At 43.7% G+C, this 16129-nt stretch overlaps 1 protein-coding gene across 3 annotated transcripts in view; it reads right to left on the bottom strand.

Annotated features, from left to right (window-relative positions):
• The window catches only part of CHD7 (chromodomain helicase DNA binding protein 7), a 126762-nt gene extending 116826 nt beyond the window's left edge, over nucleotides 1-9936 (bottom strand). For all 3 annotated transcript variants that reach the window (XM_021688597.2, XM_021688598.2, XM_044914634.1), the window contains exon 1: nucleotides 8268-9936. In XM_021688597.2, coding sequence (XP_021544272.1) covers nucleotides 8268-9929 — 1662 coding nt within the window. In that variant the 5' untranslated portion in view covers nucleotides 9930-9936. The remainder of the gene's footprint in view (nucleotides 1-8267) is intronic.
• Between the last annotated feature and the right edge of the window lie 6193 nt (nucleotides 9937-16129).

Below are 16129 nucleotides of genomic sequence, written 5' to 3'. Positions count from 1 at the left end.
CCCTAGAAGGCTCTCCTACATTGCTCACACTAAGCCAAAAAAAAAAAGCGAAACCTCACTCACGGTGATGCACCATCACCTACTAAAGTTTTGCAAGGCAAAAGCACAAGTTTGCTGCTGACTTCCTTCACTGATAAAGGAACTATATTCAGTAACAAAGGAAGAATGAGGGCCCTCTCTCCGTGGTTACTTAGAGACTACTGATAGATTGACAGCTGTAACTACAGCAAATGGAGAATAATATTAAGATGTCAAGATTAAGGTAAATTCTTCAAGTTAGGTCTAGCAATGTTTTTCCCCTAATTGTCCCCCTGACCCACTTCCCAATTTTCCTTCCCCAGCTAACTATTGCTCCACAGTGCCAGAAATGGCCTTTCTGGGTGGCTGCTAAGATGAAGAAGAAAAAAGCAGCAGAGAAGAAAAAGGTGAGAGGAAAAGGAAGGGAGGCACACATAAGAGTAAAGACGAGGGCTTACTCCCTTATCCTTGGAGAACCAATTTCATAAATAAGCATTAGTGATGGAGAGGGAGATGGAAAGGGAGAACCTGAGTTTGGGGGGGGACGGCATTAACTACTACAAGTATCCAAAAACCACTTGAAACTAAAGTCTTGGAAATAGTTATAATCCACTTTCAGAGAAACTCACTACTTCTTCCTACAAGAAAGTAGAAAGACATTCAGACAGCATTCTTTGAAATCCGAACAAATGAAATTTCACTTCAGTGATCTATCTTCTCATGAACTGATGAGGATACTATGCACGCACGCACGCACACAACACTACATGAATTAAAAAAATGCTACTTTCCCAACCTCACGATGAGGGTGCTAACACCTGCGGTGAAGTTTACTGTCATAATTCAACAGTTTAAAGTTCATTTATATGTGCACAGACTTATTTATACTTCGAGTTGTTTTCAAAAGGAATTTGAAGCAACCACCACTGAAAGAGTCCAGCCCTGTGCTCTTCAATTCGGCAGCCACCAGCCATGCGGGGCTCCTGGTCTGCCTTCGACGGCGATCCAAGCACAGATCGACTGCAATGAGAAATGTGTGTAAAATACACACTAGATTTCAAGTACTTGTGTAAAATATCTAATTAGTAATTTTATACCGATTATGTATTGGAATAATATCTTATATTGGGTTAATTAAACATATTACTAAAATTAATTTTACTAGTTCTTTTTTTTTTTTTTAAGATTTTTATTTATTTGTTTAACACAGAGAGAGAGAGCACAAGTAGGCAGAGCAGCAGAGAGAGGGAGAGGGAGAAGCAGGCTCTCCGCCGAGCAGGGAGCCTGATGCGGGGCTTGATCCCAGGACCCTGGGACCACGACCTCAGCCGAAGCAGCCGCTTAATGACTGAGCCACCCAAGCGCCCCCCTTTTTTTTTTAATGTGACTATGGGAAAATTTAAAATAACACACGTGGCTTACATCCACAACTCCCACTACATTTCAATTGGACAGCACTGGTCTAGAATGTAGTTGGTACCTGAAGAAATGACAACCAGAAGATTATACCTAAATAACAAAATTCCCTGTCCATCTCAGTGAAGGCCTTTTATCTCCTCCCTGCCTTCTCCCGCATCGCCAATCTCTGTCCTTCATAGAGTGCTTAGCACATAACACTCAATAAATATTTCTTTAATGGAGTTGAATGAAAACAACAAGGTTAAATGAAAACAACAAGGTTAAAATGCAGTACCTAAAAGTGACTTCTTAAAGGTTAAGAAAATTCATAGGCTGCTTAGGACACTTAGCCAATGGTTAATATCCAGGCTTCAAAAGTAATTTAAAAAACTAACTCCTTGTTACCTACACAATATTTTTGACACTTACAGAAAACAATACCCTTTTACAAAATAAAAGCCACTAGGAGACAAGGCTACCGTTTAGTATGCGGCTCACTTCATGCTTTCAGACAGTGGGGTGAAAGGACAGATAGGGCAGAATTTTTTCCTGTGCTTTGACTCTACACTTGGTATTTTCCATTTTCACCCACCGAATCTCTGACCTCTGGGATAAACCAGCTATGCTGACGGAAGACGCGGGGAGGTTCTCATTAAGCTGCAGCATATACAAATTGCAACAGAAGAAATACCTAACAGTCGTCACCCAACAACAACAGGCTGCTGAGAGCACCAGATCGACCAGTAAAGTCAAGGGCAGTCAAGGACGGGTGACTTGCTGTAACCAATAACCAACGTATCATGAAGAAAGAACCAACAAGCCACCAGCACGTGGGCAAAGCGGCGACCCCCCTGACTTCCCTCCCTCCGTGAAGCATGCTGGGGCAGCCTGTTCCACCAAGGTCTTCACTATGGCTGCCTGTTCTCTGAACGTGGCTACACTTAGAACAGGCCCTGAATGCCACTGAGGTCAAAGCTGGGTTTTCCCCTTAGATATATTTTGTTTTCCCCATCTCCACTAGACTTCTATGCGGGTATGAAAGCATAACTTTGTCAAGAATAATATTCAAAGAGATACATCTAACTCTCTATTAAAAAGGCCCCTTTCTCTACTTCTGATCACAATTTGCATAAGTGAGCCTTGAGATGCATGGCCACATTTTCCATAAAATTTATTTAGAGGTTGCCAAATTATTCTGCTCATGTCTGGAATTCTGTATTTACTGGGTGAATTGAGAGAATTTCAGTAGAATAGGCACTCTACTTGAAATTAACCAGGAAAAGGTTTTCCCAGAAAGGCTGTCTTTTGAAGATATTTATAAGATGTCATGGAAAGACAGAGAACTAGAAAAGTTACAACCACTGATTCTCCTAGGTGTTTTTCCTTTTTTTTTTTTTTGAATCTCCTGGGGAAAAACTAGGACACAGAAATTATTACCCATCACCTCAATCTTAGAGGTCCTTTAAAAATTTTTTCTGCTTCTGTTTCCTTGATCGTGACAGTATTTCAGGCCCACATTAATGAAAAGGGTACAAATATATTCAAAGTATAATTATTCTAAAGATACACTGCAGATTCTAAACTCCACCAGAAGTTGCCCCCCGGCCCCGAGCAAAACCTGTGGACAGAGATACCTATGTCTTGTGCAGTAGCAGAACTTATTCAGAAACTCAGGGATCTGCCTATAACTTGAAGGACAATCCACTTAACCAGTCTTTTTTAGATAAGCTCTTCAAATGAACAAAACGATGTTCTCCTTCTAGGTGGTTCTCACCCACAGCCACCATGCACTGATAAACATTCCATTCTCTGCTCTCCTCCCACCCTGACGTGCTGCAGAGCACCCCAATGGTGCCGTGTCACTGCCAAAAACCTCCCAGCGCACCCCATGGACACAGAACCTGCCCACAGGGGACCACACAGCTTCCTCTCCCACACCCCAGCCCCTACATCTCAATAACACTGGGGCATTAGGAGGTCCCGCCTTTACGCTCATTGTTTCCTAAGCCTTAAACTCTTCCCCCTCCCCCTTTCACCCAGCCTCCCCTCAACCTGGACTGATCCCTCACATCTCAGGGAAGCCATCACTTCCCCCAGCTCACCCTCCCAGAACCCCAACTGCCCCCCACCAAGAGTGGATTGGGAGCTATTTCCAAAGCACACAGTGCTTATTCCTGTGGTGTGCTTTCCATGGCAGATGCTTGCCTACACCATCCACCCACCGCTCCCGGCACCCCCATCACCGCCGCCCCAAACAAGCTATTTCTATCTCTCCCAACGCATAGCATTATAGGAGCCTCAGTATCTGGTAACTGGTCCCTAAAACCACGGAAACAAAGGCAAACAACTCTGACTATAGTTAACATTGAAATAAGTGTTTTAAGTTATTTTTTAAACTTTGCAACAAGCAATTCTGAGCACTGGCCCAATGATAATACAACATTTTTGAGTCCCCACCATGTATCTGACACTACGTTAAATATTAAAAGATATTACTGCTAGTCTCGCTATGCCTCTAACCAGGGAGGTAAATCTACCCTCATTTTACTTTTTTTAAAGATTTTGTTTATTTACTTATTTATTTTACAGAGAGAGCAAGAGAGCGAGTAGGGGGAGGAGGAGGAGGAGAGAATCTCAAGCAGAGAGAATCTCAAGGAGGAGGAGAGAATCTCAAGCAGAATCTCAAGCTGCACACAGAGTCCGACACAGGGCTGGATCCCATGACCCTGAGATCATGACCTGAACCGAAATCAAGAGTTGGACACTCAACCGACTGAGCCACCCAGATGCCCCAATCTACCCTCATTTTAGAGAGAAAAAAATCGAGGCCCGGAGGTTGAGTCACCTGCCAAGGTCACAGGGCCAGTGGTTGATGGTGCTTCCACTCAAAAGCTGCAGACTCCAAAGCCTGCACGCTTCTCTTCATGCTGGTGGCTCTGAGAGTGGGACTGGGGTTCTTGGGTCTGTAGGAGGTAATCGGCCTCTCACTCTCATTCTCTCTAAACAAATGTAAGTGGACTTTTGCAAAGGCTCATAACTTGCATGCAGACTCTATGCAGTGGCAGATGTTAGAATCCAACATTTGAGAAAATGTAAAACAATGTCTTTAATTTTTTTTGTTTTAGAAAACAGTTATTTTTCGTTTACAAATGTTACTGATGTTAACACATAATGGTTTATTATTTTTAAAGTTTATTTATCTATTTATTTTTAAGCAATCTCTATATCCCATGTGGGACTCAAACTCACAACCCCTAAATCAAGAGTCACACAATCTTCCTACTAAGCTGCCCCAGTTTATAATTTTTAAATTATCAACAAATAAATATTTCAAACTGTCCCCAGTTTAAAGTTCTAAGACAATAAATATCAACACATATAACCCACGTACACGAAGATCTTTGGAGTCCTCAATTTTTAAGCATGTAAATGGGTCTGAAATGAAAAGGTTCAGGAACCGATATCCTTCCTTATCATCCACTAAAAAGAAATATAAGCTAGGTTTTTTTCTTCCCCTGTAAACTTTATCAAATGATCAGGATAGTCTGGAGCTAGCACCAAAGAATGTGTCCACACTCCACAATGAACATTATGGTCCAATGAACTCTGGCCTTTCTAACATTTTCCTTTGCTGACTCTTCAACATAAAGTTAAATTTATCTTTAAAGATACTTCTGTGTGTCATATAATTTAGACAATATCTGTTCAGAGCCCACGAGACATTTAAAAAGCATAACTTACATTTTTAAAACATGAAAAAATCAAGATAAAAAAGCCAACAGGCCTATCTGAATGTGATAATTCAGCAAATCACATCAATATTTCAACCTGATCTGGCGGTTTCCCTGCTACACAGCATGGTTTTGAACTACCATTCTATCATATATGAAATGCAAAATAATTTTAGTAGTTTTAAAGCAAAACATAATTAGATACATATACTTGCTAGAGTAGAACGTGAGTCATTCACAGGGAGAGAGAGGTTTTTAGGATTACGTGATAGCATTTTGAATTACCCACATCATTATCCTCATCACACCTGTCAATATGGGCTAAAGGAGGGGAAATATTTGCACAAATCAAACTTAATTAAATTCAGTTTCATAACTAAGGCTGTATTTAATCATATTTAACCTGTTCCTTAAAAATAAAAGTAGTTTTACGTTGTATTTACATGTGAGATGACATAATTATGAAGTAAGGTCTGTACTGGAGGAGACCAGAACTATAGCCTGGAGGAGAATGAACATGAGTACACGCCACCAGCTGGCAACATCCTAGGCACTTGGTATATATTAATTTCAACACCTTTTGCGATAGGTACTATCTCTCCTATTTTACTGATGAAGAATCTGGGGTTCAGAGAGGTTAACTTGTCTGAGATCACCAAGCTAATAAGGAGCAGAGCTGAAATTCGAACACTTTTCTGACTATAAGAGTCAGCATCTCTTCATAAGACTTTACACCTCCCTAGTATTATTTTCAGAACTGAGTGCTTCAAAATCTGAAGAGGATGCAAAGTTAAGCAGAAATAAGAAGGCAAATACCACAAACAAAAAATTTTTAAGGGCAACTGAACTTAAATAAAAATCCCTCAAATGTACTTGTTTACATACATCCCTAAAACAGTTCTGAGTTTGTCTATAATGGCGTATTCAAGAATGTGGAGCTGGAGAAAAAGGGAACTACACGTCGTGTCCCCAGAGTCTAGCACATACGAAACCCTCCAATGTCAAGTGACTCGAATGCCACATACTCGCATCTGTCCTCTGAAATGGCTATTGAGATGTTTTGTGCTCCTCAAACTAGGGAAAGCTGGAGGAGATCAACAATTCCCATCCAGAGATCGTATTACCACCACAGGGTATCTCCTTCAAACTGTGCTTGTCCTCCAGCGGAGTGAGAAGATGCTGGAATAAGGAGAAGTCAGAATCACTGCTCTGGAAACATCCCTCATCCAGTAAGACGCTTTCTGAGAAACCAGAAAAGAATAAATCCTGGAAACTAAGTCACATTCATTTCTGCCCTAGACACCACCCAGGTTGGCTGGCCTCAGGGACAGCACTTTCAGTCAGTTCTGAAGAGGGGCATCTTGCCTTGAGATTGATATAAGGAAAAACAAATCAGCAGGGTTTGATTTTCTCCACTGACTCCTTTGCACTTGTTTTCCCCGAGGCCCTCTGCTCCCAGCCTCTTGTCAGACTGGCTTTCTCACCTCCCCCTTCACTTGGTCCGGGAACCACAGGGCTCACAAGCCCCTTCCCACAGGCTACAGGTTGGGCGTCTGCTCCCAGAGGAGACAGGGAGCAGCTCTCTCCCGGGCAGCTCCCACTGACCTTGGGGGTCCTGCTGAGAATATCCCAGTGTGCCAGACCTATGGGGGCAGCTTCCCCCAAAACCCCTACGTATCCTTGTGTCCTGGGTCCCCAGGAGACTTTCCTGATCTCCACTCTCCCGCTCCCACCAGGGCTGAGGCTTCGGAGTCTCTGTTCTAAATGCCTCTCCACCTGGGCTACCCCACACAGATTTGTTTCCTGACCAAACCTTTCTACACGTACATTGCTTTAATCCCTTCTGTTTCTACTCCCCAATCCCTGGTCTAAACTGTCCTTATGGGCCTGGACCACAGGATGGCAGTTTAATTTCTGGTCTTCCAGGCTTCTGTGGACTGTCTAATCAATATCCCAAGCTCCCCCACAGAAGTCTGAATTCCTTAAAACTGAATGCAAGACCTCCACCATCTGGCGTGCCCCATGGCAAGCTCAAGGTCCCATGGCCCCGAGTCATTTACCGAGTCATCCCCAAACCAGAAATACCATCCTCAGCTCACTGTCCCTGGCTAAGTCCTAGCCAAATGCCAAGCACCCACATCCCCAGGTATTTCCTGTCTCTGGACACTTGTCACATAACCAGTGGAGTCTTTCAGTGGGCTTCTCTTTCCACACATTGGTCATGTTTTCCCTCACCGATTCTAAGTTCATTAAGAACTGCTCTAAAATCTCCTCCTGTGCCATCCAAACTCAAGTGGCAATCATGGTGGAAGATCAATACCTATTTTTGAATAGCACTCAGAATAATCTGTACATATATAGATATTAATGTATTTTTCCTAGACCTAGGGCACAAACACCAACGTTTATAATGGAAGGACATCTCTGTGAATACAAGAGCTTGAAACTTAAATGTCTGCTTATAAACTCGGTAGGATAACGAAAATGCCAGCTTACAAAAAGGAAGACTCCTGTTGTGGCGCCAGGTACCCAAATCTCTTAGAGACCAAACGTTTTCTGCAGATTAACGTTGACTATGATTTTCTACACTTTGCAATTTAAGTTCACACTAGCATCCAATAGCTGGTAAAATAAATATTACAGAAGAACACATTTTGAAGCTTCCCAAGGGAAAAAAAAATCGTAATTTTCTAAAAGAGGTGGGAGGGACTGCCACAAACATGGAAAACTTTGCTGGAAACCACGTTTCGGTGTGTTTTTAAACCAGAGAGAGAAAGAGAAAGAACAAGAGTCCAATGTCCCTGTCCCTGTTGGCACTGACATAGTGACAACTCTTGCAGGCAGGGCCCCAGGGTTAGTTATCCATGACACGTCAACAGCACCTACCGCAATCCCTGGGACAGAATGATTCAAGACTGTTCTGAATCGGTGAATAAACGCATAAGCCAGTAAGTGAGAGACTCATAGAAAAAAAGCGAGATTCCGGTGCAGCTTACAGGATAAAAATTAAGGAACTCGTAATGAAACAGCTTTCCGTGAAATTCAAAGGAAAAATCGATTAGAGAAGTTTACCGTCTTGCACTTTCTACTGTGAGGCCGGCAGGATTCGAGTTCCCTTACCTGAGGCACAGGCACTTTCTGCGGGGTGTTCTGGGGTGATGGATGGAGCTGTGCCCAAGGCTGGTGATGCGGGTGTGGGGGTGACGACTGGTGGTGCAAGCCCGGGTGGGGCTGCATCGGAGGGCAGGTTGGCAACTGCTGGAAAGACGGCTGCTGACCAGGATGCTGTTGGCCAGGCAGCAGTCGTTCCTGGATGGCTTGGGGATCTGCAAGGCCAACACCAGGACAACCATTTGGTCTCATGTGCCCGGCCAACTCCCTCGGTGCTGAGGACATGCCCATGAACGGACGAGACGGCTGCATGTTTCGGGGGCCCATGTTCCTCTGTCCGATTCCCATGGCACCGGGGGGCTGGTGAGACGGCTGAGGGTGGGGCATATTTGGATAACTGCCAACTTCCATTGGCATCCCAGCACTTCCGGGCCTGACCTGCGGAGGAGGGGTGCCTGCCGGATTACTCATCGCTTTCATGGGTGACATGGGAGGTGGAGAGGCGTAAGTTCCCTGAGGCTGTGAAGGATGCATAGTTTGTGTGTTCATTTGGTTAAGTGAGCCACTGGGGTGGATGGGCTGCTGGTGCATTAGTCCTTGACCACTGTTCGATGGGAATCCTACAGCATTGGGGTATCTTGGTACGGACTGATTCATTGGAGTATTATTTGTAAGGCCTAAATTTTGATTCATCCCTGTATTGTTAACTAATCCCTGATTTAGGTTACTGTAAGGATATCGAGAATACTGCCCTGAGTTGTTTATAGTAGGTGAGGGGACGGTCTGGCTCCGAGAACTAAAGGTAAGGGTCTGTGGCCTCACAGCCCCTTGCTGAGGAGGATTAGGGGAGAATCTGGGACTGTGGGCAACGGATTCTCCGTGGAGAGCAGTAGGGGGGTGGTGGTGGAACTGCTGCACCGGATGACGCAAGGAAGGTGCCATGCTGGGACTCTGCGGGGGCACGTGGGACAAGTGGCCGGGGCCCGACGTGGCAATGAAGGGACTGGCCTGATTGAGGCCCTCTTGGCCTTGGGAAAACTGGCTCATCCTCTGCTGTGGCTGACCATGCTGCTGCATGGAAAAATCCCCACGTGCCATGTAGCTGCCCATCTGCTGCATGTGCTGAGGGTGGGCCTGCGTGGGGGGCCCCGATGGAGCGGGCTGGGGTGGCTGGGGCTGGGGCTGCTGCTGGTAGGGGGCCCGTATCTGGTCCGGCACCTGCACAGCCCGGGGGCCCCACATGGAGCCACTGTCCACGAAAGACTGCCCATGCCTTTCGTTCTGCAGGCCAGGGTAGACGCCCATCTGACTGCCGCCACTGCCACCGTGGGGGACCTGAGGGACGGGAGGGGCGTGATACTGCGAGTGAGGAGACGCGAGCCCATTCCCAGGGGCGCTGCTCATCATCCTGTTTGGCTGATCCATCAGATGCATCTTTTGTTGTTCGTACTGATTATAGTGGTCGAAATGGGTCAGCTTTGTTTGATTTTGATTAGTGGAGGGATGATGAAGGGATGGCTGCAAGGAGGCAAAGCCTTGGTCTATCGGCATTTGCTGACCCATGGGGTTCACCGGATTTTCAGGGTAACCACATTCTCCAAGGCCTTCAAGGCCTTCACTGAAAATATTCCCATCCTCGCCAAAAAGACTCATCATTCCTGGGTCCGCCATCTTCTTCCAACACACGGCTCCTCCAAACTATAGCTCAGGAGCTTGTCTGTGCTTCACCTCACTGAGGTGTTTGTCCTCAAAGCCTATAATCCTTAACTAATCTTCTTCATGTCATTCCGTATTTCTTTAATTCTCTTGGACCCTGCAGTGTCAGGCAAAGTCTGGATAGAGGTCCTAGAAGAGAGTGGGAGGTGGGGGGGGAGGGAAGAGGGGGGAAGAAAACAAAGAATTAGGAACAAATGATAAAAACTGCCAGTATTTTACGCATTTGAATTTGGTTTCCATCAACAATACTAATCTAGCCCCCTCGCTGAGCTGTGTTTTATAAATCTAGTTCACTTTCAGAGAAACTCATTAGCTTCTACCAGAAGCATTATTATGATCGGTTACTTAGAAAGCAAGCAAAACACTAACCTTAACCTTAAATTAATCCATTCACTACACTTCCTAGCGCTCCATTCTTGGACGGAACAGAACAAAAGAACACAACATGAAGCAACAGCAGCTGCCACAGCAGGCTAGCAGATGTAGGACTACAGCCGAGCAGCCCATCTGCTGAACGAACGCCCTGGAGATGCTCTGGTTCCCAGCAGCCCGCCCTCAACCTTATTCCCCTGAGCAGGGTAATCAGAGGGGCAGCCGCGGCACCGAGGGCTGTGAAAAGCTCAACTTAGTCAAACTGACTAGGGGATTATACAAATACCAAAATCTGCCATTTCGTACAAATTAGATATTTACGGCCCACATACCACTATGTAACAGCAACAGAGGGGTCAAACAAGAACGTGTCCACAACGATGTTCCAACGAGGGAGCGTCCATAATGACGGTGGAAAGCAAGCTCGCAAACAGTGTAATAAATTCATGACTCCATTACGTTTAATGGCAGGAATATACAAGAGTCAGAAAGAGGTCAGAATAAAAGCTTTCATTCTCCAAGAAGGCCGATTTCACACATGGCTCTGGGCCCACTGTGTCCCCAATCTGTGCTGCCGGCTGAGAGGTCTGATCACAGGTCATGGTTCCCCAGCAGGTGCCGGACCCTGGGGATGGACCCAGAGCCCATGTGACCACTCAGAGAGACTAGCTGGATGGACAGTTGCTAGAAGATGACTATTCTCATCAGAAGAAACCGAAAACTCTCCCCCAAACTGGCCAAAACTGAAAATTACTTTAATGGAACTAAGTTCAAAATATCCATGCAGGCTTCACCCTTGCCTTCCCCTCTTCTAGGACAAGACAGGACGAGAGCCTGTAGGGAGAAAAGCCCATCCGTCAGCATCCTGTGTTTACAGCACCAGGTATGTTCTACCTACTGCTCTGCATTTTATTCAAACAGTTCGTAACAGATTTTGCGCGTCTGATTAAAATAACCAGTTTAAAGAATGCTTCACCAATCAAAACAGGAAAGCCTTTTTGGCGAATGCTAATTAAATCAACAACCTAATAAAGAACTAATTCACATAGGAAAAATGTCGGAAATCTTAAACATCTTTGGAATTTAACTCATTTTTTCCCTCTTTCATAAGTACATGAAGCATTGTTTGATACTGCCCAACTTGAAAAAAGCCGTATCTTGTTGAAGAATTTCAAGAGTGATGTTAGAAACAGGCTCAGTCATAAATTCTACTGACACACTTCCATAGCAGCATGGGAAGAAACAATGGGCAACCAGCACTGCTGAGAACTTTCCAGTACGAGAGAGAGAAAACCCAGTTCCTGTCTGTCCTACTCTAACATATTCCTAACAAGGGGAGAATTTTGCTTACAGGAAATGTAAACAACATTCCTGTTCACTGTCAGAACTACAGACAGAACACCTGAGAAGGTCTCCAGGTCCGTAGTTTTCAGGTGACAGCTGTCAGCTGAAGTCAAAGGTCTCCTCACTCCACCGCTAACTGCCATGAATTTTCTGATCGACTTTCTCCAAAACAGAGGTCAGAAGGGTGAAAATAAGGTGAGCATGAAAGCCATTTTATTTACCGACATGCTGCTTTACTACACAACCACTTTCGAACCCAAAATAAAGAGAAGCAGAAACCTTCAGTGCCAAGTGCAACAAATATTCATAAACTGAATTTACTCCTCAACAGCCTAAGCAGTCGGTCTTCATTTATTCAAGACTCATTCCAGCTTTCAAGGAAATAAATACTAGAATGGACTTGATAATGGCTGAAACTAGCCGTGCAGACTAACCACTTACCAAAATAACCTTTCAAATTAGCTTAAGGGAAGTAATGTCCACTCCTATGGACGGATGGCCTTGTTCTTACAGGATAACGGCTTCACCCTTCCTGGGTCCCCCACGCGTCCCGGGAGGCAATGCTACTGACTGCATGGGGTTCCCAACCAGCTCTGGGGAGCAAGCAGCCGGGGGTGGGTGGGTGGGGGTGGGAAGTGGCCTGGTCTGCTGAGCCTGGAGCAGCAGTGGTGGAGTTGACGCTGACTTTGTATCCCCTTGAGGCTGAGCGGAAAGAGGAAAAAGAACTTGCCTAAAGGCACGGGGAGGGACAAAACAGAACCCTCATGGAGAGCAATCCTACCTGACGCATAGGCTTCCAGTTAGCCGATCTTTGCGACTGAGACTCACTCCATTTCCCAGCAGCAGGAGAGATGACGGCATTACCTGGTATCGGGTAAGCACACCACCCACCACAACTGAGACCACCGTCAGGTGAGCTCGGGGCAGAGGAGTTCAAGAACTATGGCTTTAGCCTGTCATTAGTGACTGCTCCCACTCGCCTGGACAGCCACCACCGCCCTCCTGCCCCTTTTCTGACCTCAAGACTTGGCTGGCAACTATGCTAGGAATCCATCTGGTAGCTGGATTTCATATTTCTGATCTGAGCTAATCTAATTAATTTATTTTGGTCTTTTTTAATTTGATCAAGTCCATTTGAATACCCACTTTCCCAAGTCACAGCTGCAACATATAATTTTGTTTCTATCAAAGATATTCATTTAAAACTCCTTTTTGGAGGTTGGCCCCTTCTCTACATTTAGTATCTACATTTTCTATGTCTAGATAGATCCCCTGTTCAATGAGCCATCAAATCAGAACCATAGATGTCATTTTAAATATTGTAGTAGCCATGTTTTAAAAGTAACCAAAAAAGAGTGAAGTTAATTTTAATAATAAATTTTATTTAACCCAATATGTGCAAAATATTATCACTTCAACATGTAATCAACATTAAAAAATGGATGAGACTGTTTACACCTTTTGGTACTGCATCTTTGAACCGCAGTATGTATTTTATACTCGCAGCACATCTCAATTTCTACTGGCCACATTTCAAGGAAAAAATGTGCACGTGGGGGTAGTGGCTACCACTCTGGACAGCACAGTTACAGATTATTAAAAAGAAGACTAGAAATACAAGTTGTCAGTGTTCTCAAATAATTCTGATAATTATCACTTGGATAATAAATATTCAAGTTGTCTTTATGTCTGATTTGGCTTCAAGTAAAAATCAAGCTAAATCTCAAATCACACTTACTTATTCAAAATACATGGACTGAGTACCTACAATGATCCAAGCACTGGTCTAGGTACTAGAGATATATCAGTGAATAAAAACAAACAAAATTCCCTTTATCCTCATGGAGATCATCTGTAAATGATGAACCTTAAAGAAGTAAGATTCGGAGGTTACAGTAATGAAAATTTAGGATGCCATTTTACAAAATATTTCTTGGGAATTTATGATGACAAGTGTTTTAACTATGTGTGATATTATATAGCAAAGAGTATGGAAGCATACAGGGAAGACATAATAATGTAAGTTTCAGCTGAGTGCCCTACCGGGCACTGGGTATTTTCTGAGACAAGAATGACAGTGCAGAGGTGCACGTACGTCTGGAGGTGAGGAGAGGCCCAATGAGACAGGTCAACTAACAGAATCATCACTGCAATAGAGAGCTCACTGTGAAACCAATCATGAAAATCTGAGAATTAGTAAGGACTCTGGAGACCTTCTAAGCCAAACCCCTCTTCCTTTAACAGATTAAAAAACCCTTTTAGAGATTGAGGAGAAGTAAACATCTTCTAAAAAATACTTCCATGACGAACAATTTGCAAAGACGAAAGAGAAATGTATAGAAAAAATGGCAGCTTCCTAGTAAGAGCGAATTATTAAAGGCCTTAACCGGGGTCTGTTTTGTTCGAGATTAAGTCACTAAACTGCTGAGACAAACAAATAGAAGAGAGTTTCCTTTCAAACAAATGTTTTGCATTATACTATCTGTAACTTTTAGGAAGCAAGCACCTATCAGCACCATATTGAGGCTCTTGGTTGATTTCGGGGGAAATGAGCAGGATGAAAACTGGGAGATGCAAAAAACAAGTAAACCGCACATAGAGAATCAGGGATGAAAGCAATGGGCATACAACAAACCAAGATGAAAGAAATAAGTTGTGCAAAAATACACATTAATATCTTGAAGTGAATTTCTGACTTCCTCAAACTTACATAAACAATGCTTAACTCCATTGCTCTTCCCAAAGTAATACGGCATTTCTGCAGCCAAGTTTCGATGTGGTATCACAGTGACCTGGGAAACCAGCAAGGAGGTACATGAATACAAAACACTCTCATGTGCAAAATATTTTCCATAGTCCAGCCACTTTTTATCCAATTGTGTAAGTAGAATGCCATCCAGAGGAAACTTCTTCATAAATATCCAACACATGTGGGCAAATGTGGAATCAAAGGATAACTGCCTTTTAGATGATGAAGACTGTTTTGTGTTCTACAGCTTGATTTGTAATTGTTCTCTGTAAGTTTCTCTCCTCCACCTCCAAAGAGCCTGAGGCACATAACATGACTGTGATAGTGATTCTTGGGATTGGGTAAAGCATGTATCAGTATTTCCACAGCAGTGTCTAGCAGCTGGAAAAACACATGTCACCCCCCTGCAGTACAACCTGGGAAGACACCTCTCCACCATCAAGGTTACAAATCATATCAAAAGGGAGGAGGATCCATGAGCTGATGGGTGAACACACAAAAGATAAAGGACTCGGCACCGCTGAATATTCGTATTCACAGATCTGCTAGATCATGAGGCCTGTGGCCAATGATGCCCACTAATGGCCCCCAAGAGCCACTTGGAAAAGAGAAAAAGTCTACTCAGGCCAATACTCCCTGTGGGAGAGGTATTATCCAATAGACAATGACCCAGATAAAGAATCAGGAAATGCCTCCAAGTCAGCAACATCAGTTGACCACAAGTCCGTTCCAGATTTGCCTCATGGACCAAATGGTGCCCTTCCTGAACCACCCATCCCCCACCCCAGGAAAGACCACATTTTCTTCCTCATTAGTATGTTCAGGCGGTACCAATATGCTATGGATGTGCTGTCCCACACAACAGCCATGAGCCACATGTTGTTATTTCAATTAATTAAAACTAAATAAAATTTAAAATTCAGGAGCTCAGTCACATAAGCTACATTTCAAGTGCTCTCTGTGCATATATGCACAGTGCATACATGGAACATTTCCATCATTGCAGAAACATCTATGGACAGCACTACTATATACTTCTTGTTAGAGGTAACATTTTAGACAAAGACCATATAAGATTGTAGCAATTTTCTTTGATGAAAAATATTTTCTCCTGTTCAGAGTGTTATTTCAAAGCATTCTTTCAAAGGTCCATACCTACCCCTTGTGATGAAATTTATAGTGTTTGTTCCATTTAACACATTTTATGTTAACTGTATTTTCAACCTATAAAATTTCTCCTTTCTGTAATATCTCCCAACATATATTTCTATTTCTTTTTTTTTTAAAGATTTTATTTATTTATTTGAAAGAGAGAGACACAGTGAAAGAGGGAACACAAGCAGGGGGAGAGGGAGAGGGAGAAGCAGGCTCCCTGCAGAGCAGGGAGCCCAATGCGGGGCTCGATCCCAGGACCCTGGGATCATGACCTGAGCTGAAGGCAGACGCTTAACCGACTGAGCCATCCAGGCGCCCCCATATATTTCTATTTCTTAATAATTTTTATTATGTTAAGAATGAGTCTCAACTACACAAAATACTACACTTAAGAACAATTAATTTCAAAATCCTTTTCACTTATAATTGCCATATTACCATTGCCCTTTAATAAAGTATTTGCAATCTTAATTATTACAACCAAGAATCCACATAACTATAGAGTAAGACCACTATTTTTCTTAGTGGCTTTGTA

The sequence above is a fragment of the Neomonachus schauinslandi genome, chromosome 4 (assembly GCF_002201575.2).
Source record: "Neomonachus schauinslandi chromosome 4, ASM220157v2, whole genome shotgun sequence".
Classification (NCBI taxonomy): Eukaryota; Metazoa; Chordata; class Mammalia; order Carnivora; family Phocidae; genus Neomonachus; species Neomonachus schauinslandi.
This window is presented reverse-complemented; position numbering and strand designations above follow the sequence as displayed.